This window comes from Leptidea sinapis, chromosome Z (genome assembly GCF_905404315.1).
Source record: "Leptidea sinapis chromosome Z, ilLepSina1.1, whole genome shotgun sequence".
Taxonomy (NCBI): Eukaryota; Metazoa; Arthropoda; class Insecta; order Lepidoptera; family Pieridae; genus Leptidea; species Leptidea sinapis.
The window spans coordinates 8,554,968-8,580,326 of NC_066312.1; the positions used below are offsets into that span (position 1 = coordinate 8,554,968).

General features: G+C 34.3%; 1 protein-coding gene across 3 annotated transcripts in view; it reads left to right on the plus strand.

Annotated features, from left to right (window-relative positions):
- The window catches only part of LOC126978340 (potassium voltage-gated channel protein Shaker), a 383,795-nt gene that overhangs the window by 10,648 nt on the left and 347,788 nt on the right, over nt 1-25,359 (plus strand). For 2 of the 3 annotated variants that reach the window (XM_050827084.1, XM_050827087.1), the window contains exon 1: nt 10,053-10,255. The exons of the other annotated variant lie outside the window; for it this stretch is intronic. In XM_050827084.1, the coding sequence (XP_050683041.1) occupies nt 10,068-10,255 (188 nt within the window). In that variant the 5' untranslated portion in view covers nt 10,053-10,067. Of the gene's footprint in view, nt 1-10,052; nt 10,256-25,359 lie in introns of those variants that run through there. 3 annotated transcript variants of the gene reach the window in all.

Here is a 25,359-nt window from a genome sequence, read left to right on the forward strand (position 1 = left end):
TATTACATGTTATTCTGAGACTTATGCTTTCTAAGCAGAGCTTTTTTTATTTATTCTTTTATAATATTTTTTATCATAATAATATAAGTGTATTAAAATATATATATATACTTAGTTTAGTATCGTGCTCGTGTAGTTATATGAACAAAATGATGATTAACAAAGAAATAGGGGTGAGACGTATTTATCGTCACAGGTATTTGTAACTGGTATTAAAATATCACCGGTTGTCACTGTGACAAGATATCAAAAATAACAGTGACAAGTATTAGGAGTATTTTGTAACAACTAGTATTTTGTAACAACTAGTATTTTATAACACCTAGTATTTTCGTAACGACTGTTATTTGAGTAACACCTGTTACTGAACAAGTATTTGATAACAACTAGTATTTTAGTAACAACTGTTACTGAACAAGTATTTAATGACAGCTAGTATTTTAGTAGCAACTGATGTTTGAGTATTTAGTAGGTATTTTTTAACAGTATTTTGATACAGCTATAATTGTGTGATTTGTAGGTCTGTTATATTATTTTTAATTAGATAGGTAATAAATTAGTAATGGTTCAACTATTCTTTTAAAATATGTGGGATAAGAAAAACCCTGTTTTCTTTTATTGTTTACTGAATATTTTTCTTTTAGACACATTTGCAAATAATAGATACATCACTTTCATACATTTATTTAACATACTATTGTTAAGATAAGATAGGTAGGTACCTAATTAAAATATTGAAGTAAATTTCAAATGGAAGACCCTGTCTCTGATATCATTTTTCGTAATCGTATTTATTCACAGTTATATTGTGTCTACGAGCAGGAAAATACGGCCCACCTCTTCGAAAGAAAAAAACCTATATTGGTAATTTGATAGTACCTACTGAATAATATATTTTTATGATGTTTATTTCTACTTTATTGTTGAATTATTCGTATGATAAGGGCACATTTTTATTGTGTACTAGGTAAGGATCACTGTTTAAGAATAGGTAGTATTGGATACGAAAGTATAATGATTATTTTTATTACATCAAAACTATAAAAATAATTAATAGGTCTGTACAGCTTTACCTAAACAGAACTTTTGAAATTCGAAGTTACCACAAGAGAAAGTACTATGTAATACGTGTAGATGGCGCTAACAAGTAACACCGAAAAATATACCCCTCACTAGCTAGTATATTATCACAGATAGTATTAAAATAACAGCTAGTATTTTGTAACAGGTATTTGTCGCTGTTACTTTTGAGTCACAGTCACCGTCATACCTAGTATTGCATTTTGCCTAGTACGTCTCAACTCTACAAAGAAAGTTTTTTATGAAAGACGTCCTTTAATTAGTAGACCAAAGTAGTGAAATGGCCAGTAGTCTCATAGAACTTTTATCTAAGTCATCACCAGGAGAAAGACAGCTGAAAGACCAATAAGTACTCCAATCTCCATTTATGAGGAACGTTTCAACGCACAATTAATCATTACCTATACCTAGGTTTCATTAGTCATTCGATAAAACCTAGGAACTGATTTTTTTATGATAATAAGGGACGAGACGAGCAGGAAGTTCAGCTAATGGTAATTGATACGCCCTGCCCATTATAATGCAGTGCCGCTCAGGATTCTTGAAAAACTCTTAAATTCTGAGCGGCACTACAATTGCCCTCGTCACCTTGAGACATAAGATTTTGAATCTCATTTGCCCAGTAATTTCACTAGCTACGGCGCCCTTCAGACCGAAACACAGTAATGCTTACACATTACTGCTTCACGGCAGAAATAGGCGTGTTACCCATGTAGTTCTCATGCTGCAACAAAAGTTCTACTCGTGTTCTTCTCAAGGTTGTGATATAGCTTTCGCAGGTATCTATCGTAGGTAGGCTATCACTAGTAATATTATAATTAAAATTGAATATTTTTAATTGACTTCATTTCATTTAATGGCCTGGTTTTAGTGAAATTGTAATGTCACGTTCTTCGGATTAGCTCAACATAACCAATAAGACAGATATATATGCATTTTGTTATTTTTCACTAGGGTAAGTTGCAAGAGTCGAGTTGCTGACAAGTATTCAGCTAATATGCGATGTGTATTCTATGTGTTTCGTAATGAAAGAGCTTAAGTCTAAGGTGTTGTTCGTTCGATAGACCAGATAAAGAAAAAAAGAACTGAAAACGGTAGTTAAAAAGATATTAAACAAAACATTTTTTTTTATGGAATAGGAGGACAAACCAGCGTACGGGTCACCTGGTGTTAAGTGATCACCGCCGCCCACATTCTCTTGCAACACCAGAGCAATCACAAGAGCGTTGCCGGCCATTGAGGAAGGTGTACGCGCTTTTTTTGAAGGAATCCCATGTCGTATCGTCCCGGAAACACCGCACAAGGAAGCTCATTCCACAGCGTTGTAGTACGAGGAAGAAAGCTCCATACTGTCAAAATAGTTTAACATGTCAATTATTATCAAACTTCACTCGAAAAGCCTATGGAACTATTAGGGTGCAGTATAATAATGCATATCGCATCCTAGTGAGATTGCCTAGTTCCTGTAGTGTGTCCAGCATGTTTGCAGACGGCGGTATCAATGATTTCGTCGCAATTATTACATAACGGATAGCATCCTTTTGGTCGCGTATACGCTCCTCTAGCAACAAAATTATTTCTACTTTGTCTGAGTACTTGAACAATCCCATTCTTAAATATAGCTTAAAGGCAAATGAAATACTTTCATGACAAAGTCGGAGCCTCTGTTAAGACGTTAACTCTACAAAAAGTTCTATTAAGCCAAGGGTCTGTAGTAAATATTAATACTTAACTGTAGATTATCGTAACGATGAGGCAGTCTGGGACACAATCGCGATTGACTTTAGTAATTATTAAATATAATCATAATCGGTAAAGACAATCGCGAACATATTTGATAACCATAGTTATAACAGATAGTTTGCGAAACTAAAGTGGCAGTGGGCAGGGCACATAGTTCGACGGACAGATGGCCGTTGGGGCAATAAAGTCCTCGAATGGCGACCACGTATCGGTCTTCCGATAGGCATTTCTGCCGTGAAGTAGTAGTGTGTAAGCATTATTGTGATTCGGTGTAAAGGGCGCCGTAGCAAGCTAGTGAAATAACTGGGCAAATGAGACTTAACGTCGTAACGTCTTACGAAATAATTCTTGATCTTTTGAAATATTATTGGCAAATTCCTATAATACAGTATGTTTTTTTATTATCTACAGACCAACGTCTGTCGGGTCAGCTAGTATAATATAATAATAAATTGGTATGAATGTCTAATTAATAAATTCATGTAAGTATTATTTTATATCTTGGAAGGAATGTTTATTTAATAATTTACAGCGTAGCAAGAAACTCCCGTTCACACAGCAAAAATGTAATAGCAATTCTTCGCGAGGCCAGTTGCGGCAAGCAAATAATATTTATTTATCTATATAATATATGCTTTAATAAAACTGTAGTGTCTGGACATTGGATATTTTTTCCAAAAACCGGTTGTGTGATAAATAAAAAAATAGAGCGTCTGTCTATTTTTTGCTTCATGAAACTTTTGATTAAAATCCGTGCATGGAGAAAAAGTTTATTAGCAAAGGTCGGGACAACATAAAGTCTACATATTTGAAATTTTGTTGAGCTTTCCTAATCAAATTTCCCATTATGAATTTATTGAAATACCCTATAATTTTCCAAGCAACCTTTATCACTGTTTTCTGTTAACAATTTCATTAAACTTACAAAAGCTTTTAATCCACGTAAGAAATTCGGGATAATTCAGACGCGTTGGCCTGTTTTAAGGTCAGGATAGGACGCCAAGGTCATTCCGGGTGGATTGTATATCGATAATATTGGGGTAATGTTACTTACTATGTATGTTCGTATTTTGTAAAACACTTCTACAAAGTAGTAATAGTTCATAAGAACCAGTGGGAGGCTCCTATGCACAGGATGCGCCTATTTCTACCGTGAAGCAGTAATGTGTAAGCATTACTGTGTTTCGGTCTGAAGGGCGCCGTACCTAGTGAAATTACTAGGCAAATGTGACTTAACATCTTATGCCTCAAGGTGACGAACGCAGTTGTAGTGCCACTCAGATTTTTTGGTGTTTTTCAAGAATCTTGGGCGGCACTACATTGTAATGGGCAGGGTGTATCAATTAACAGCAGCTGGACGTCCCGCTCGTCTCGTCCCTTATTTTCATAAAAAAAAAGATAAGATTAAATCCGCATTTATTGGTGCTGTAGTTTTAAACATCGGTAACACAATAAACTTTTTAATTCATCAGTAAACATATCAAATTATAATATGTATGATGATATCCTCTATATAAAGTCATTTGCGAAAAAAATAGGGGGTTGTAATCTTTCCGTCCCTTTAGAAAAATACCAAAAGATTTTAGTCATTTGTGAATATTACATGAAGTGTAGTGGTGCACAAAAACGTTTATACTATATTTAAATTTAAGATACAGTCGGAAAATGTATTGAAGTAGGCGTTACATTGCGGAAATCCATAATTATCCAAATGTTTTGAGTTTTCTTTCGTGTTCATTCCTCCAATATTTGTCTTTAAGCAATTCGACAAGTGTTTCGCCTCTACACGAGGCATCCTCATTCATAATTGAACTTTTACTTTTTATCTTAAGTTTAAAAAAACTGGAGTATTAAGCCTGTTTTTTTATTAAATGAACAGATACGCAATTAGTTGTTTAGACTTTTATTAATTCCATCGAAATGTAATGACGAAATTGAAAGAATATCCTTTTTGCTTTTTTATTTGAAGTATTATGAATATACAAGCTACTTGGAATTATGATATAATCAGAAGATGCTAGTGAAACCAGTAATTTACAAAGGCCTCCCCTAAAGATTTCCACGATGATCGGTCCTGCACTGCTCTCGTCCAACTAACTGCTAGTGGTGTCGCACATGGCAAAACCCACAAATTTAATACATAGAATAAAAGAGTACAAAAGAATGAATAAAACATTTCAACATTATCTCAATTGCTATATTTGTGTTGTTAAATAGAAAGCAATTTGATAGATGTACCAATCGTAGTTATTGCTTACAAATTAAATAAATTATTCGTGAATAGTTCGGAATGCTAATGATGTCTGGTAAACAACCGTCTCGAGCATCGCATTATCTGTAATAAAAGTAATACCTGTGATGATAATATACAAATAAATAATGAGATTCTCTTCATTCTCTCATATTTTCCTTATATTTTCATTTGTCTCAGACAAATTGTCGGGAAAACATTCATGGTAATGACTATGAATAATTTGATTATCGTTTTCCATTACTTCATTCACTATAAAGAAAAACAGAATTGTATTGACAAATATGAGACGAGACAATGGTAATATATTTGTGTCTGTAATACATTAGTTTAGTGATAATGAATCGAAAACTTTTTTTTTTCTAAGTGCACAACTAGAAAACGTCTACAAACATTTGATATTACATTTAATATGAGATTAGTATTTAAAAAGTTATTGATGCTGTTTTTCTGATAAGGATATTTATATTTCGATATCAGTTTTTTTTATCTGTATTAGTTTTAAAGTGAGAAATAAATGCAATATATTTTATTTAAAAATAACAGTAGTTTAGTTAAAATACACCGATGCAATGTTCTATTTTAATTAGTTATAGTACCTCGGTCATCTAGATTCTAGAAGACTTTGAATATTGGTCTCATCTGACTATCAAACTGGTCTGATGTACACCAGTATCACTTTAAAAATCTTAATTTCGTTAGTAATGTTGTGTTCTACTGTGTATTTATTTGTACCATATAAGAGAAGGATTTACTAATTGGAACTCTCTGTATTTATGTCACAGTAGGTAAATGTATCTGTATAGACGCTTTAAGAGGATAATCACCAGAGTGATCAAGAGGTTGAAGAAAGATGTACGTAGTCGAAATCGGCCAACAGCTTTCTAATAACACGTCCGGAACTCGAGAGTTCGAGGTGCATTCGAAAGCTGCTCTTGGGGACTTCTACGTTCCGTAATTTGTGTGTGAAAAATGTACAGCCACGCATCCCATTGCTTCAGAGCTCAATCTCTAATCAACAGATGGAAAATTATCGAGAGGATACAAAGTTCCCTATTCCACCTTGTGTCTAATTGAGCCCAGACTTCATACATATGCTAAAGCTTCAACTTCAGTTCCTAAAAGGGGTTGTCATCCTATCCAGCTAAATTATATCACTAATGCTATCACTTATATTAAACTGCCGTATATCATAAAGAGATCTGTAAGCTATTACTGTGTAGCATTATATATTATAACATCGTTTCTTGGTTGGTTGGCTTAAGAGTCTTCCTTTACACATCTACGGATGACTGCAAAAAGTGAATTGTCTTCCCTCTTCCTTTTGCGGACAGTCAGAATATGCCGAGGGCTTAACATAGTGCACGACGAAAGACGTCTCTTTTAAAGTTTAGTTCCCAAGATTTGCGTTAGTAGCAAGTCGCAAGTCGTTAGCGACAGTTATAACTGCATCACTTTACTGATAGGTAGATATAGGTGTTCCCGCATATTAGTTGGATTTTATAACTAACACTCTTTTGCTGATACTGATATACGGGCTTTAAATGACTTTAATAAGTCAATTATTAATGTTTGTTATTATAAAAGACTTCAGAAATTGTCTGTACGAAATCTAGACACTGGCGCAGTGCCAGAAACTTTATACAAATATTTCCCAACATATTTGCCTTATCATTTAACTTGTTAAGTTTTAATTAATGAACTTGTTCATTAAGACAAGTTAATAAACAAAACTACATGAAATTGATTGTTTGGGACAAAGTTCAATACTCTGTCTGTTTGTACTGATTTTTATTTGCTCTGAATTGAATAAATTTTGAAATATGTCCGACTAACGAATTTCATCAATTAAATATTTTGGCTTCAGACATCCATCAATAAACTTCCCATTCAATTAAAAGGTGCAGAATCAAAGATAAAAGCCAATACCTACTTCAGTTCAACTAATAGTTTTTGTGTTATTATTTTTAAGAGAAATGTAAATTTTCTTGCTTATTTCGCGTAAATTTATAGCAGTAATGAAACTTAGATGTGTTGCAGAGAATTTTGAACCTAAATAAATCATTAATGAGTGAACACTATAAAACAATATGCGGTAAAAAGTACAGATACCATGCATCTCTACAACACCAAAGATAAACCCGATAGGAGATAACTAGATCCTGCTCTTGGTTGTATGCGGTCAACTGATAAAAGGCATAAAAGGCGTTTATTTTCTCAAAATTGATTCCTTTAGAATGCTTTTTGATGTCACTTCTAATATACTAGATACTACTACCGCTTCGGAAACAAATGGCGCTCTGAGAGAGAAGAAGCGAAGCAAGAAACTCTCCCAGCATTCTTTTTTTGGGCAATAAAAATATACAATATTGTACAGTCAAGGAACTCAGATAGGAATTGAAAGATCAGAATGATGGAAGATTTTCACCCATACGGTTTGCTTTATAAATATTTTTTTTTATGAGAAAAAGTGACGTCACGAGCAAGAAATTAATGCGATGGTGTACTTTCCATCGTATCACTATACGCCCGGTCATTTCAATCGCCATTGCGCTCGTCTCTTTGAGACATAAGATGTTAGATGACTGCAAGGGCACTGCTGTGGCCTTCTTTTCTTTGAATTTTGCTATTTTTAGTGGCTTTTTTTTTGCTTGTACCGTTTCTTCTCTCTCAGAAGGTTGTTAAAAAGCAAAACAAATGTTATAATTATATTTACAATGCTATGAGTACATTGAATTAAAACTATCATTACGGGGAAGCGTACCAAGAATACTGGCAGCATTTCCACGTTGGATAGCTTGGCTGATCCGTTGACCGAAATAGCTGCCAGCGCTTGGGTTGCCAGTAGCCCTATTGAGGTGCGAAGATAGTATTTTGCACATTCTCTACGCCTCTGGGCGCCACGGAACAAGTGTCTCGACACCAAACGGCACAAAATATGTAAGATTCACTGAGACCGACATATTTGCAACGTTTGCTGTCTTCGGCAGTCGAAGCAGCAGCCCCAGCACCAACTGACGTAACTTGGACACGAGAAGGAGCCAAAGTGTCGACGCAACTCGCGTTCCACACCAGCGCCCTTCCTCGTGCACAAGCCACCAGGGCCATACCATCAGGAGGCTCGCCATCGCGGCAGGTAATATGGCTCTAAAACAGCTGGTATATTAAGAGCGGCAAATGCCCTGCGGATGACTAAAATGCTGGCGTGACGACTGATAAGGACTGCCGATGGATGGTTTATTGGTAATAAGCATCTACACAGAAGATTAGCTAGGTATATGGCGTAAATTGAAAGCTGCATTATAAATATGCTATTTCAAGTATAGCTGTGTTTCGGTCTGAAGGGCGCCGTAGTTAGTGCAATTACTAGGCAAATAAGACTTGAAATCTTGTCTCAAAGTGACAAGCGCAGTTGTAGTTCCGCTCAGAATTTTTGGGTTTCTCAATAATCCTAGGCGGCACTGCATTGTAATAGATATTGCGTATCAATTACCATCAGCTGATCGTCCTGCTCATCTCGTCCCTTATTTTCATTTAAATATATATATATATATATATGTATTAAAAATAAACATTATTATTATTCATTACTTACTTATTCGGTTAAATAAATAATTATATATTTATTATTTTATAATAATTATTACCGTCCAAATACACATTATTATACAAGAAATACACATTATTAATTTGAAAGCGTCGAAAGATAAATACTTAATATATTTATATTATTAGTCTTGTTACCCCAGCACTTGATTAACCATAAAGTATTAAAAAAGCACTAGTATTAGTAATACTGAAATATGAACGTGTTTGCAAACGTGATTAAAAGAATGAGTAAGAAGGTGCGTAAACAACAAAACTTTTGCTCCGCCGGTAAATGAAGACAAAATATTCGTTTACAAAGTCACCCAAACAATACAAAAATATGTACAGTTTTGATGCCTTTTGTACTTAGATATACTTGTTAATTAGATAACATTTTTTGCGATGTCCAAACAACGCTTTTTATACGAAATCGCAATACTTAATTCCCACGAAAATATTGTATAAAATAAACACGAAAAAACTCAATCACCCACACCCTCACTTCACAACACTTATACATACATACACACACACCTCTTAAATACATATTATTATACGTTTATAATAATACTAGCATAAAATAACAGATGTTCCTATTAAAGTTTTGAAATTATTTATTGTTATTAATCCTAAATTGGCATATTTGTAAAGTTATTTGTAAGTCAATTGTAATGTTTTAAAAAGCTGTTGGATTATAAGTAACTGAATGTGCAACAAATTTTCCATACAACGAATTAATTAAGTCTCCGCCGTAGCAGGTATGGTAGGATATTATCAGGAGGCGAGAGGGTGGGTTTGGGTGGTAGAATGGGGTATTGTATTGGAGGCTACGATACAGAGTCTTCGCTTCATTCGCGCGTCTGCCTTCGCCGAGTTCGCACACTCGCGCCCGGTACGACCCATGTTACGTAACGCTATTTACGTCGACATCTGTTGAGTTTGACGGCAACCGCGGCACGCTTGCTCCACCGCTATCCATTTAGCCGCACGACACCACCAGTCATGATTTTCATAGCGCTCAACACACCTCGGCTGTGTGCATATACCATCAATCCCAACTTGCACCTACAGATACGTGAATCAACGATCCCCAACTTACCAGCTATTCATCCTGCCAATTAAAAAATATAAATTAGAATAGTGCTTGGACTGTGTGAAACGAAAGACTGATCAGTATAATATTTTTTTTTGACTATTATTTGAACAATTTTATGATTGCTAATTACTGCTACGAGCTTTCACTGCCGCATCAGCCTTCCACTAGAACTCTAATAAACTTTAACTAAGTCCTTTTATGGGTTATGGATTCAGCTAGCTGCGGAATTCTTAACCTAAAGTGTGGGACGTCAGCAAAATTCGCGACTTAAGTACTTGGGTACTGTGGTGGCGTCAAAGGCATCTTCGGATGGGCGCTCCGCAGACCCCAAAATCTATAGACGAAGATGATTGCCTAAAAAAAGTAGTCGTATTTGACGAGAGCCATCAGGAATCGGGAAAGATGGATCGAAAACAAGGACAGGCGGCTGCTCGGCGGCGTTGCTTCGAAAGCGAACTTCATAGCAACCGTCGACGACCACGTCAAGCACCACAAAGGTTTGTTATCCATTGTTATAAAAAAAAACATATGTATTTTCTTATCTTATATCTTTAAGCGAGCTATTCTTGTATATATATATAATCTGAATCTCGGAAACGGCTCCAACGATTTTAAAGAAAATTTAGTATACTGGTAGTTTCGGGGGCCAGAAATTTATCAAGCTAGATTTCAATTTTAAAAAATGTAGTTTTATCCGTGTTTTAATGAGAAACTGCTACAATAACATTAGAATACAATGGTAGATTTCGCCACCATATACAATACTATAATAGTTCATTGGGTGATCCGGAAAACAGAAGACCCCGGTTCGAATCCAGATGTCCTATTATTTTTTTTTTGTAACTTCATAAAAATCCGAGCAAGGCTCGGTCGTCCAGATATTAATTATTAAACGATCATAGTATACAGAAATATCTTATCAATAAGTCCGTTTGTTTGTCTCTCTTCACAGCTATAATAAGTGTAAATTTTAAAATAAATTAAAAGTAACGGGAAACAAATTGATTAATAATTAAGAATATTTTTGCTTACCGACATTGGATTGGATTTCTTAACGATTTCAGGATAACATGTATGTCGTATGTCCTATAAAGGAGTGTAAACTTTCTTGATTGGTTGTGCAGTTAAGTCGTGAAAGTTTGACAAATAAACAAACTAATGTAATTTTATATTTTGATTTTTATTTGGTATTGTTATCTTTATTTCACTTATAATAACCAGCATTATAATAGCAACAATATAGCTGTAGCCATTACTTGTTGCATATTTGCATAAAATGTTAGCAATGCAACATTCAGCAACAAAATTATTTTTCTACCAATCAGGGTAAAAACCTGGATGTTGGGCTTTTTTCACATGGTCCTTATGAAAAACTTCATGTCTACTTACGGTCGTTCCCAATATACTTTCTACAGATAGAGATAAATTGCTACCTTCTAGTGTCAGTAATTATGTGTCTATAATCTGAAGCTGTCCCAATATACCCGATAAGTCATTCTTATCGCCTTATATTGGGACGCGTGAATTGCAATTTCCATACAAACTTTTATCGCTGGTAAGCTGTACGTCGACCCATTGATAAACAGCGTTTACGGATAAGGTGAGTTACCGACGATAAGTTTATTGGGACAGAATAGTCAACGATACTTACGATTTTTATCTCAAGTAAGAGATAGGCTGAATATAGGGAACGGTCGTTAGTGACATTACATTCACCACAGTTATAGACCAGTGCTGAACTCTTTGAAAATATTAATGAGAATATAACAAACATGAAAGGAGAAATGAATTACGGGTGAGCTGAGGTGGGGAAGTGGAAAAGAGGGGGTTTTTTTTGGGTAAAAAACGATTTATCTCGATTTCAGGCAAAACTACAATTCCCATGGAAAAAAGTCAAATGGCAAACTTGTGGGTAATAAAAAGATCTACAACTTTTGGTTTCACACTTATTTCACATAAATTCAAAATTTATGTGAAAAACTCAAATAAGGTTTTGGTTTTTTAATTTTATCTTTTACTAAAAAAATAATTTATTTTTCACGAAATTTGGTGAAAAGTTACTTTTTTATGTCCCAAATGCGTTGTTATTTAGTTGAATTGAAATATCTATTTTTTCACCTTATTTTTACTCAAATATGAAAAAGGAAACCTAATTTTCAATAAAAAATTCACCCGTCAAAATATCAGATTTTTTCAAAAACTTGTTGTGCTTTTTCCACTTCCCGACGTCAGATCGCCCGTAATTTATTTTTTCTTTCATTTTTGTTATTATCTCTTCCATTTCCAATGGAACCTACTATAATTTTTTTGGTTTCAAAAATTATCGACCCTGGTCTATTAATAGTACCCACATTTTTATATCGGCATTAGATTGAAACTCAAGAGAAACAGATTTATATCTTGATTTTATCAAATTCGAAATAATTTAGATTTGAATTCTTAAATTAACATATTATAATTATAAATTTGTTGAGTTTTCTGCAAGCTCATGTTACGCAGTTAATATAATCTTACGATTAATGCGAGTCACTCTTATGTTCCAGGAGATTGATTTTAATAGACAGAGTTTTGTTACCTTTTCTTTTTTTATTTCATCAGTACCGTAGGTTAAATTACTAAAACTTTAATTAAAAACAAAGAAGTAGACGAACCGTTTGATATTGTATTGTATATACTTTGAAATCGATACTATTTAGGCTTTTCGTGAACAAAATTATAATTTTCGGAATTTTCCTTAACTTTTGCTGTACGACCTTCTTAATGGTTGGGTAAACGGAATGTACAATTTAAGTTTTGAAATACTCTTGATTGTGTTGATTAAAGATTGATATCTCATAGGCACCGCAGGCGTAATGGTGTATTTCATATGATGAAGTCAGAAAGTCATATTTGATAACCTTCTGCTTGTGTAAAAAAAAAAACATCATTGATGGACTGATGGAAAACAAAGTAATCTAGTCGTTTTTTTTTTAAAAAATCGAATAGAATTACTATATAAAATTTATTAAATTTTATATCAAGTTTTGTAGTACCGATCGGTGGCAGATCACAGCCCTGGTTCGATGCGTCAGTAAAAGCAGCATCTGACTGCAAAAAACAGTGATTCCACTGGTGTTGCAAAAGAATGTGGGTGGCGGTGATCACCTAACACCAGGTGACCCGTACGCTCATTGTCCTCCTATTCCAGAATAATAAAATAAAAAAATAAACTGTATTAATGAATACCTTGTACCTTCTTTGGAGGGAACCAACCAAATTTCAAGTCTCTACGCCTTATATCGCATTACACAGATATCGTGATGAGTCAATAGGTAGAAATCTCTAATATATTATACTAATAAAAATTATTACAATTAAAGTAGTATAAAATATTTTTGGGATATGAAAATAGATGACGATAGATTCTCAGACCTACCAAATATATCGTACATAAAATTTATCTTATTACAATAATTATTGTATTCGATTGCCATCTTGCAACCCTATTGCGGATCGTGGATAGAACAGAGTAATATAAAAATCGCGATACAAAAATTGATGTATATCGTAGACGGGTGAAGTTTTGAAGTTTTATGTATTTTTAATGCTGAATCATAATAAAATGAAAATAAAAAAGTGCCAAACAAAAATTGGGGTATGTGACCCTTATCATCCAGTGGTATGAAAAATGAAAAAATGAAAAGAAATGTTGGCCGATTCTCAGACCTACCCGATATACACACAAAATTTCAAACATAGTATAACATACATCTAGCCGTGTCGGAGGAGTTTGTAGGAAAAAAATTTTGAAGGAACTTTTGAATTCGAAGAATAAGTAGCCGTAAACCATCTGGGATAAATTTCGCATCGAATGTTGTTAGTTTCATGTCGATCGAATTTTAAAAGAAAGGAACGTTGGAATTCGAAAAATAAGAAGTCATAAACAATCTAGGATAAATAATAATATCATCATCATCAGCCGGAAAATGTCCACTGCTGGACAAAGGCCTCCCCCAAAAGTTTCCACGACGATCGGTCCTGCGCTGCCCTCATCCATCGTATTCCGGAGATCTTGACCAGATCATCGGTCCATCTTGTGGGGGGCCTGCCAACACTGCTTCTTCCGGTACGTGGTCGCCATTCGAGGACTTTACTGTCTCAACGGCCATCTGTCCGTCGAACTATGTGCCCTGCCCACTGCCACTTCAGTTTCGCAATCGTTTGGACTATGTCGGTTACTTTGGTTCTCCTACGGATCTCTTCATTTCTGATTCGATCTCGCAGGGAAACTCCGAGCATAGCCCTCTCCATTGCCCTCTGAGTGACCATGAGCTTTCTCATAAGGCCCATAGTTAGCAACCACGTCTGTGTACCGTCATTATATCTAATAATAATAATAATTGAATGAAATATAATTATAATTATTGAATTAAATGAAAAAAGCTGAAATTTTAAAAGCTTGTCACACACTTGTTTACACGTCAAGGTCGTCAAGATTTGTTTTATATTAATTAACAGAAGTGGGGAAATGGGCAGTTGTTCATCTGATGGAGATTAAAATATAACTAATTCTCCACCAATGTCGAAAGAAACTAGTGTTAAATAAAATGAATATAAAATAATAACACAATATATAGAAAATACTCGAACAAACATAAACTCGCAATTCCATCTACTAGGCTTCGTAAAATTGCTAAATCTTTTAAAGTGGATTGTGTTATATTTTACAATAAACTCCCAAATGATATTAAAATATTATCAATGAAAAAAATTTAATGTATCGTAAAGAATAAGTTAACATATAAGGCCTATTATAATGTGAAAGATTATTTGAATGATAAAGATAGTTGGAATTAATGATCTAAATTTTTTTTAATGAATATTGTTATACTCATTTGAATGCTATTGTAACTTTTGTACTTCATCCTGACTTGCACTATTTAACTTATAAAGTTTTACGGTGAATAGAGATTTTTTGAATTTGAATTTGAATAGTTTTCAGATACATTTACTCAAATTATCCTAATTATAAGCAATCTATTGATACACGTAAAATAATACTCATTGACAGAACCCACCGTACCGCGCGGATGAGAGAACGCCGATTCGTCTAGGTTAAGGCGACACTAAATGCCAGCGGCCTTGAGCGATATGAGTTCACGGCTTCCGGCCCGCCATATATGTAACAAAGCCAATATTTTCAAAATTCTTGCGTCGAAAACAGTTTATATGCTTACGATCCTCGTTATTTTTTGCTTACAATTCTTATAGCTTGTACACAAAAAAGTACAAGCTATAAGAATAACTTTTCTGTGAGTTCTACTAAAATAATGCGTCATGCCATGCCAAAAACTTGTTTAACTGCAAGGAAAAGTGGTAGTTCAAAAAGGCTCTGGAGTGTTAAATATAACCAACAGCAAGCATGAGGAACCTCCCAATAAGACTTAAGGTTATGTGTAACAGGATTAAGTAGTGTTCATAGCTCCAAATGCTATATTATCACCAAAAAACTTGTCTAACAACACCTTGTTTGTATATTTTCTGCTTACTCTTCGCCTTAAGCCACCACCACATCAACAATACCAGAGGCTAAGAGAAGCGTTTTCGGCCCTTGAGATAAGAAAATGCCATAGACGTGAAAGTCCCTAAGTCGTATAGGTTCTGGAATACAGCAGTCGGCAAATTATACAAAGTGGATGTAGGATAGTATTCCTTATTTCATTATAATATTGACACACTTTTACACAAATTATTCTGTCCTGAAACTAGGCCTGTACTATGTTTATAACAGAATATATTTATAACGATATACTTATCAAACATAAACAATACATCATAACCATCTTTGACCCGGAAACAAACCTGGGAACAATACTCATCATAATAATATAAATTTTCGGGACGTTTAGCTACTGAGCTAACCACTGTGCTATATGGGTCATCATATTAGATGTCCTCGTACTATCTATTTGTGTGAAACGCAAAAATATAGCTGAAATCCATACTGATCCATCTCTGTTCTGTTTAAAAGAAGTCTTGCAAAACTTAATAAACTTTAAGCCCATAGTTTTTAGCTTCTGAAACATTAATAAACGGATTCAGCAGATGATTAATAATAAATTAAACATTTAAATTGACAAACAACAGCTGTATTAGTATAAAGTCCTTCGCATAAACGTGAAATCCGCCTGTAAAAATAATGCAAACAATTTAGTCCTGCGGCTGTAGTGACATTGAACGAACGACCTGAAAAATGAACTGTGTTCACCTTGAATCCACTGGTAGAATAGGACTGCGTCAGCCGCTTCCACCGATCGATTCTAACTGCTTCGAAGATCTTCAGTAAAACAAAACCGCTTGCTAAAGTTAACCTCAGTAAATTGTCATAAAGGCAATCTATAAGTATTATCGCTGTTCAAATTGACACTTGGATTTCACATAAAATCTGTGTCTACGATTTCGTTCATGTAAATTTGGGTGCATTTGTAAGAATGCTTATCTTTCATGTAAACAATCAAAACAAAAACATAAATTTTTCTCCGTGCTACTATTAAATCATATGAGGCCTAAACGTTACTTCAGGCTATTCTGAAGGCATTCGTTAAAGTTTCATGAAAATCTGTCCAGTAGTTCCTGAGGCTAAGGCTGAGATCGTATAGCGTAGATATAGCGTACTTACGGTCGTTGTCAATATACTTCTACTGTCAGTAATTAGCTGTCAATAATCTGAAGCTGTCCCAATATACCCGATAAGTCATTCTTTTTACCTTATATTGGGATGCGGGCATTATAATTTCCATACATACTTCTATCGCTGGTAAGCTTTACGTCGTCCCATTAACAGACAGCGTGTACGGATAAGGTGAGTTTCCGTCGATAAGTTTATTGGGACAGAAAATTCAACGATAGTTATGATTTTTATCTCAAGTAAGAGATAGACTGAATGTTGGGAAAGGCCGTTAGTTTCACTCAGACTTTACATACGTAAAACTTAACTGAGTGTTAGCTTAGCATAATCTTTGATTTCGTTATTATAGTCACTTGACATTATACTGAGCTTAAGCTGTGCCCAATGCAAAAGTGAAGTTCAAGTTTTATCACATTCATTTAAGATTTACGTCAGTACTAAGTAAAGTCTCAAAGTCCATTTGAACGCGTGCAACGCAGAGCAGTTCGAATTGACGGCGACCCAGTGCCCTGTGAACGGTTGGATCACTTGACGTTGCGTAGAGACATCGCTTCATTGTGTGTCCTCTACCGCATTTATGATGGGGAGTGTCCCGAAGGGCTGTTTACCCTGATTCCTGCCGCCGAATTCCAACTTCGCACGACACGCCACAAGTTAGGATATGATCCCCATCTGGATGTGTGGCGGTCCTCCACAGTGCGGTTTTCAAAGAGCTTTCGTACTCCAAAGCTGTGGAATAAACTTCATTGTGCGGTGTTTCCGGGACGATACGACATGGGTACCTTCAAACAAGCGCGTACATCTTTCTTAAAGGCCAGCGACACTCCTGTGATTCCTCTGGTGTTGCAAGAGAATGTGGGCTGCGGTGATCACTTAACACCAGGTGCCCGTACACTGATTTGTCCTCCTTTTCCATAAAAAAAGTTTAGGTCCGCTCTATAGATTTCGGCCCAAAGGTTAACAAGAAAAAACAGACTGACAGAAAATTTTTAAGTTTACGTACTTACTCTTTATTACCTACAATTGGTTCTTAGAAAGTATATCAAACACGTCGACAGGAAAGTTTTACTTTAGTATACAGACACGGAAATGTAATTGTAATCTATTAAAATCATTTATATGGTATTCATATGTCTGCCTGTACCGATATTCTGGATATATATTATAACTAGCTTTCACCCGCGACTTTTTCCGTGTGAAATAGTTACTTTGGGCAGATTGTTTTACTTTGGGATACTTTGCAAATAATACACATGCAAACTGCTCACTCCGCTGCTGGCGGCGCTCTTCTACGATACAGCGAATATTCCTTGTCATTGTGGACAGTCTCTTCAATAGTATTTCGATGGGAACTTTAATTTCCTATTTCATCCCCATGTAGGTCAAAGTCTCAAAAATGCTCGAACAAATACTTATAAATTATTTCTTATCAAATGCCTAAATACAAAGTTTTATGGTGTCATCTTCGATAATGAAAAAATTCTATCCCCTATCTCAACCCCTCCATTTATTTTTTCGCAATAAAAAGTTCAAGCCTATGGTCCTTTACCAAGCTCTAGTCTATCGCTGTATTAAATTTCATCAAAATTGGTTCAGTGGTGTTGGCGTGAAAGCGTAACAAACAAACTTATGTTTATAATATTAGTAGTAATATAACCATAGATTTGTTTGGAGGATATACAGAGGATCTGAAATACGATCTTCATGAGGGACTTCGTGTTATGGACTAATTGACGCAGACAGGTTCTCCATGTAAATATTTGAAATTCATTATACTTTTTTTTGGGTTGAGGAAAAATTTATATTTTCTATCTTCATTGGAAGGGAAAGCGACATTTCATTGATTTGTCGAACGTCGTAAAATGTTCCACTATATTACTAGGATAATATAGTAGGCACTTTATAAACGAGAATCGCCCATATTTTTCGAGGACTGCCAACTTTCACTTCACGCCGAGTATCCCTATCATATTCTTTCAGTCACACAATAATATAATATTACGATGTCAATCATACCACAAAGTGACTGCGCGAGTAAATAAGTTTCTTGCAAACCGCGTGGTTGTAGTGGCGCCAAACATTGCTGTAGCAGTCGTTTAGCTCGGCTGCTGGTGTTAAAACTTCTTCGAAAACCCCTGTTATATGCTGTAGAGTGCAGAAAGACCCCATCGGCCTTACAAATTAACTTATTAAAATGTTATACCTGAGAACAAACCAAGAATATGCAAAATGTTTGCAAATATACATTTTGCATATGATTGGTTTATTCGGACGTATAATGTTTCTCGCGTTTATTTTTCAAGGCTGCCTAACATAAGGTAAATTTCAAAGTTATGTGAACAATTTGTTGTTTTTAAAATGGTTTTTTATCACTTTAAAAACAACAAATTGTTTAGATTTACAAATGCGACATCTTCTAGTCAATTTCCTAATATGCAAATATTGGGGTTGAGTAGGTTATCAACTGTAAAGTAGAGCCTGTAGATGAAGCCACAACCTGAGAGTTGATTTGTTCAACTCTCTCATACTAGATACTCATACAAGATTTTATGACGATACGTCACTCGAACGGTTAGCTTAGTTGGCAGAGCACTGGCACGGAACGCCAGAGGTCGTGGGTTCGAGTCCCGCATCCTTCATAAAATTTTATTTTTAAATTTTAATCAAAATTATCATTGTATTGACAGTGTTGTCAGCGGTAGAGTCAACATTTAGCATTTTCTTGGTTTATTGTCAGGTATAGCTTTATACCAAGTTTATTTGTGAGGCCGCATGTCTCTACCGACTTAGAATATACTATCGTATAGACAATTTGACAGCCCGATAATGCGAGACTTAGTTTAATTTGTCAATGTGTGGGCTAGCTGGAGGTTAACTAGTTTAAAATTCCATTGAGCTAATTTCATGCGTGGCTGACTGTTTACGAGTTGTCAATGAAAATCGTAAGTTATAGTGTAAATAGATTCCCTTTCCTTTTGTATTCTGCTGTATGATCCGTAAGAGATGTTCTTCTCTCGTGCACGTTGTGTTTCCTTTTTACGCTAGCATATTGCAAGCCTTGAGTATCTACTTAACGCCAGAGTATCACGCCCATCGGAGATGACATGTTTCACATTTAATTCAATATGTGCTTGATTAAAATATTGATTTTTTTTAAATAATTATATCAATGAAAACATTACGAAACTTTTAAACTTTCGCCACTTTGCCGTGATATACATAATACATAGATCTTTACGAATATAACATAATACTAGCGAACCCGACAGACGTCCTGTACACACGTCTTAAATGAGAAAAATCGATCCAGCCGTTAGGAGGAGTTCACTAACATACACATGAGCAGGATAATTATATTATATGGACGGAATTGAGAATCTAAACCAATCTCAAATTCACTGGAACAGACAAAAAATCATCAAAATGGGACCATCCGTTTAAGAGGTAGTTCAATTGTGAATCTAAACCATTCTCGAATGCACCTGAAGACATTCAGAAAGTTTCATTAAAATCGGTCCAGCCGTCTAGGAGGAGTTCAGTGACATACACACGCACACAAGAAATATATATATAAAGATTAAGATGTCTGTTTGTTACTCTTTCACGTCTATTTAGCTGACCATCATGAATTTCCACACGCGTGGTTGTCAGGGATACTTTTCATCCCCAAATATTGAAACTATTAAACTCGGACGAAGTCACAGGTAAAAGCTATAATATAATATATATATAATATAATAAAAGTAAAAAAATTTTCGCCTTCCGTTATTTCAACATCAAAGTTTTTTTGATCATCATAAGCTATAAGACATTGGTTTTTCTTTTTAATTAAAAATAAAGTTTATTTAAGCGCACAAATCAAGTTTGATAACAAAATTTTATGAACGATGCGGGACTCGAACCCACGACCTCTGGCGTTCCGTGCCAGTGCTCTGCCAACTGAGCTAACTGTTCGAGTGACGTATCGTCATAAAATCTTGTATGCTTTGTTCAACTCTCAGGTTGTGGCTTCATCTACAGGATCCACTTTACAGTTGTTGATAACCTGCAAATTATTTGCATATTCAATAAGATTAACACTTTTAATTGGTATGTATTTTATCATAACATTATGTTGGCAGGTGTTAAAACCTAATTTATTACCTTATCTTATATCAAAATTAAGCTTTCATTACGAACACAGTCTCATGTCATGTGTCTACAAGAAATATGTTTTCAATCCGCTTGAATTTTTGATAAATTATATCCTTGGCAGAAACTTTTCAGATAACCCACCCGCATATTTTTTATGATAAAATTTGATATAAAATACCTTTCAACTATTAAACGGTCAAGTAAAGATTGCTTTCCATTCTGATCTTAGGCAATTACCACCAGTGGGAGGCTCCTTTGCACAGAATGCCGGCTAGAATATGGGTACCACAACGGCGGCTATTTCTGCCGTGAAGCAGTTATGTGTAAACATTACTGTGCTTCGGTCTGAACGGCGCCGAGCTAGTGTAATTACTGGGCAAATGAGACTTTACAATTTACATCCTATTACCATCAGCTGAACGTTCTGCTCATCTCATCCCTTATTTTCATAAAAAAATTACTTTATTGCTATCAGAAACCATTAGTTAACATTAATTCAATTTATCTTTTACTGTAGTTAACAGCTACGACGCTTTGAGATGAGATTAAATTACTTAGATTAGAAGCGCTGTGTAGAAAAATCTCCATCTTTATGTTAACTACATAACAGCCTTTCAATACCTAGTCGAAGAATGCTCGAATTGTTGGTGATTTCTTAGTTGTGGGCTTATTGTAATTATTGTCTTATACCTCATTTAGATTCAGTTCACAGCCATCATCGCTGCACAAATTATAGGTATTGTGCGGCAGTTAAAATAAAAATCCTTTAATCGTATATTGTGCTCACTTGCGCTGAGAGCTTGGATATTCCTCTATATTACTGCCCTTACAAAGAAACTTGGTATACAGAATAAACCAAGAATATACAAAATGTTTACTATGTCGTTGACAACACTGTCAATACAATGATAATTCTGAAAGTTTTCCGAATGTCAAGCAGCCTAGCAAATAAACGCAGGAAACGTTATAGGTACGTCCGAATAAACCAATCACAAGCAAAATGTCTATTTGTAAACATTTTGCATATTCTTGGGTTATTCTCAGGTATAACTTTATACCAAGTTTATTTGTAAGGCTGTAGAAATATTATCATAATAGGATTAGCTACACACATGACAAACACTCTGATGATGGCAACGGTAACTTAAAGTTTATTTTACTTACTAGCTGACCCGGCAAACGTTGTTTTGCCATATAAAGTATAATTCACGCGATAGTTTTATAAGTAATAAAATATTGCCTATATTATAGCCTGTACATCATTTTGTTCTATTGTCAATAGTTTTTGCAGCGCACGCAAAAATAGGTTTTCGATTTTACACCTTGTGTTACAAAATAGCAATTTTATAACGGATCCCTAATTTTGAAAAAAAAACATAGTTTATAGCCTTCCTCGATAAATGGACTACCCAACACTGAAAGAATCATTCAAATCGGACCAGTAGTACCAGAGATTAGCGCGTTCAAACAAACAAACAAACACTGCAGCTTTATAATATTAGTATAGATTATAACTAACTGACCCGACAGACGTTGTTTTGTATATAATAAATAAAATAATGTTTTTTATTAATTTGTCAATAATATTTCATATCATCAAGAATTATTTCATAAAATATGCACCCTGCTGTCGTAATGAAATTGTTTCACAGCAGAACTGTCAAACCGTGCGTCAATAAATTCTCTCATAGAAATTATGTATGGACACATCAAAGGAAAAACAAATTTGTTGTTTTTATTTAATTTAGCAGCATTTTCCTATTTATTCACTTTTTAAACCTTCTCTGGACTTCCACAAATAATTCAAGATCAAAATTAGCCAAATCGGTCCAGCCCTTCTCGAGTTTTAGCGAGACTAACGAACAGCAATGCATTTTTATATATATAGATTATATTTTAGTACTAGCTGAATGCAAATGTTGTCCTATCAGCTATTAATATAGCAAAAATATTGCAAGTTTTCAAATATAGCAGGATACAATTTTTTTAGGAATCGGTTATAACTGCAATAGAGTGGATAACAAAACATATATTTCCAGAAAACAAAAATGCTTACAAATGACAAAAAGAACCGAAATTCCACTAAAATACTCCGATTTTCTGGGTAAAAAAATTTTAAAATGCAGAAATAACTCAAGACGAAATTTGCTATGATTTAAATATGGCGTTAATGTATATTTTAAAAATAGTCAATAAAGATATAATTGTTGGTGATATGTGTTTAAATAGGTTGTGTTCCATAAATCTAAGAGAAATTCTAATAAAATTTAACGTGTGACGTATATAAGATTTGCATAATAGAAGCGGGCATCCACAGGTATGTCCCAGTAAATATCATTTACATGGCAATCTAACAGTTGAAATGGATTTCGTTCTCATCTTTGTAGGGTTTTATTTACTACGTTCTTGCTCTTCTGTGTGTTATTCCTTCGACGGAAGCCGTTAATAAAATAGCGTGTATTTTTTAAATTTTATTTTCTTGTTTGTTTGCATCTATTGGTTTCAAAAAGGATGCTTACTACAATAAATAATTGAAAACCGCATTTCAACGGGCTTGCCAATAATTATTGAGATAATAAAATATTAGTATTTTATTCACATAAATTTTTCTGTTTAAATTTCACTGAAACAAAAAAAGGATTGTGTGGTTTTATGAAACCACCGTAAAAGTGAAACTTCTTTTCACATTATATACATTTAACTAAAATTTTTTGGAATAATATTCCATTAAGGGTATAAAAATCTCATCAATTTTAATTTTATCTTTGAAAAATTGGACTAATAATGGGAAATAATGAAAGTGGACTAAGTGTCCAACTAATATTTTTATTGAACTCTGTGTCTTAGCCCTGCTTAAAAATATTATAGTGAAAAGGATTACATTAAACACTGACAAACAACATTTTACATTAAACATTGACAAAAACTAACAAAATAGCGTGGAGCACTGGCACAAATGAGTAATAGTCTGTACACTACACGGTTAGCTGTCGCGGACTATAGGCGCCGCCTGACCGTCACGCGACATGCAACAAACAGACGAAAAAGTTGAGACGATGTAATAAAAGTTTCACTTTAATAAAATAAAGAACTAATCATAATACGTATTAATATTTACTAATTAAAATTCCTCGGGAATCCAGCTCTTGCACTCTATATTTAAATGAGTTGCGAGAAAAACTTTCGAGCCGCAAACGCTTCAAATTCGTTTATTATTGAAATAAGCTAAAGTTGAACATATATTTCACTATTTTTCATAAAAAATGTAAACATTAAAAAAATTACGAGTAAATCTTTTGCTTTGAAACCAGGGATAGGTCTTATATATTTTAATTAAGAGTCCGTTAACCTAGTCTAGTGAATATATTTTTTTATCACCCAAATTCATTTTCAACACACCTCTTAAATAGCATTAACTGAATAGATATTTGTATTGGTTTCAGTCTGATTAGAAGAGACCGTACATTAATAATTATAATATTTATCCATAGCTCTACATTTACATCAACGGCCCACCCTCACTTTGTCCCTTGCATTTGACAAGCAGTTGACAGTTCAAAACTATCCAATACCGTAGTATAGTCTTAATACATAAATATCCATGCCTACTCTGTGGTACAATAGTTCATTGAGCCTCCGTTTAGATATCAAATCACTTTATAAATATTAACATTCCTAAGATTGAAGGAACAGTGTGCAATGATCATGATTGTAAAAGGCCGTCCTGAAAAACGACAGATTCCGTTCAATTTTTGTTCCGTCATTGTAAGAGTATTAATATACTATATATATATGTGACGTAATCGTCACATAATCAAAACTTTTACTTTTAGAATTACACCAAAACTTCACAATAAATGGTAATCCTTCGATATTCAATACCATTTTCTACAAAAACGACGTCAGAGTGAAGTTCGACCATCGTTTCAGGAAAAATTACAAGAAAATTTTACCATAAAAAAATTCATTAACATATAGCCTTTTTGCGTTTAGGTTAATTATTTTTTTTCACTCCCAACAACAAAAATAAGTAGAATCAAAATATGATGAAATTAGGTCATTCTAGGAAATAATTCAGCCACATAATAATATGAATTATTAAGTATGTTGTTATTTTAGAAATTAAAAATAATACTCACAATAATCTTAAGCTATTTACCGAATAAAAAGAAAAACTATTGTAAAGAATAAAAATATTTTAATACGGAAAACAAATTTCAAATTGTGCTTTATAAAAATGCTCGCAAAATCGTTTGCCTCCAGCCTCAGAGGCTCAGTGTCATCTCAGCTAGCGCAGCGAGAGGACGTATCACTCACACGTTATTCTGACAATAACGTGTACAGTTTTGCTAGCAGAAATTCCGTAACGAAAATAACCTAACACTTACTTACTAGATGTATATAGATATTTCGGCACGGTCATTACAGTTGCCGTGGAACAGCAGTTATCACGTACGCTTTTTGTGCAGAAGGTCCCAGATTCGAGCCTGGGGTACATCTTGACTTTTTTTAATTTCTTTATTTTTTTATCAAGTTTTTTTAATTTTTATTACTATTACAAGCATTTTTATTTAGTTTCACCTGTCCCATTGTCTGTCTGTAATCAAATCTTGCAAGTTAAATTTTACTCACTTCCCGTTTGCTTTTTTTAAAATTAATTTTGTCAAAAAAAAAATACTGCATCAATAAATAATTATGATTGCATAAGTTGATAAAAAATGCTATGCAATAGCTTTACCGCGGCAGTCCCCGAGTGCCACACGTCTTTTTATTATCAGAATCACGGAATTGCCAATTAGG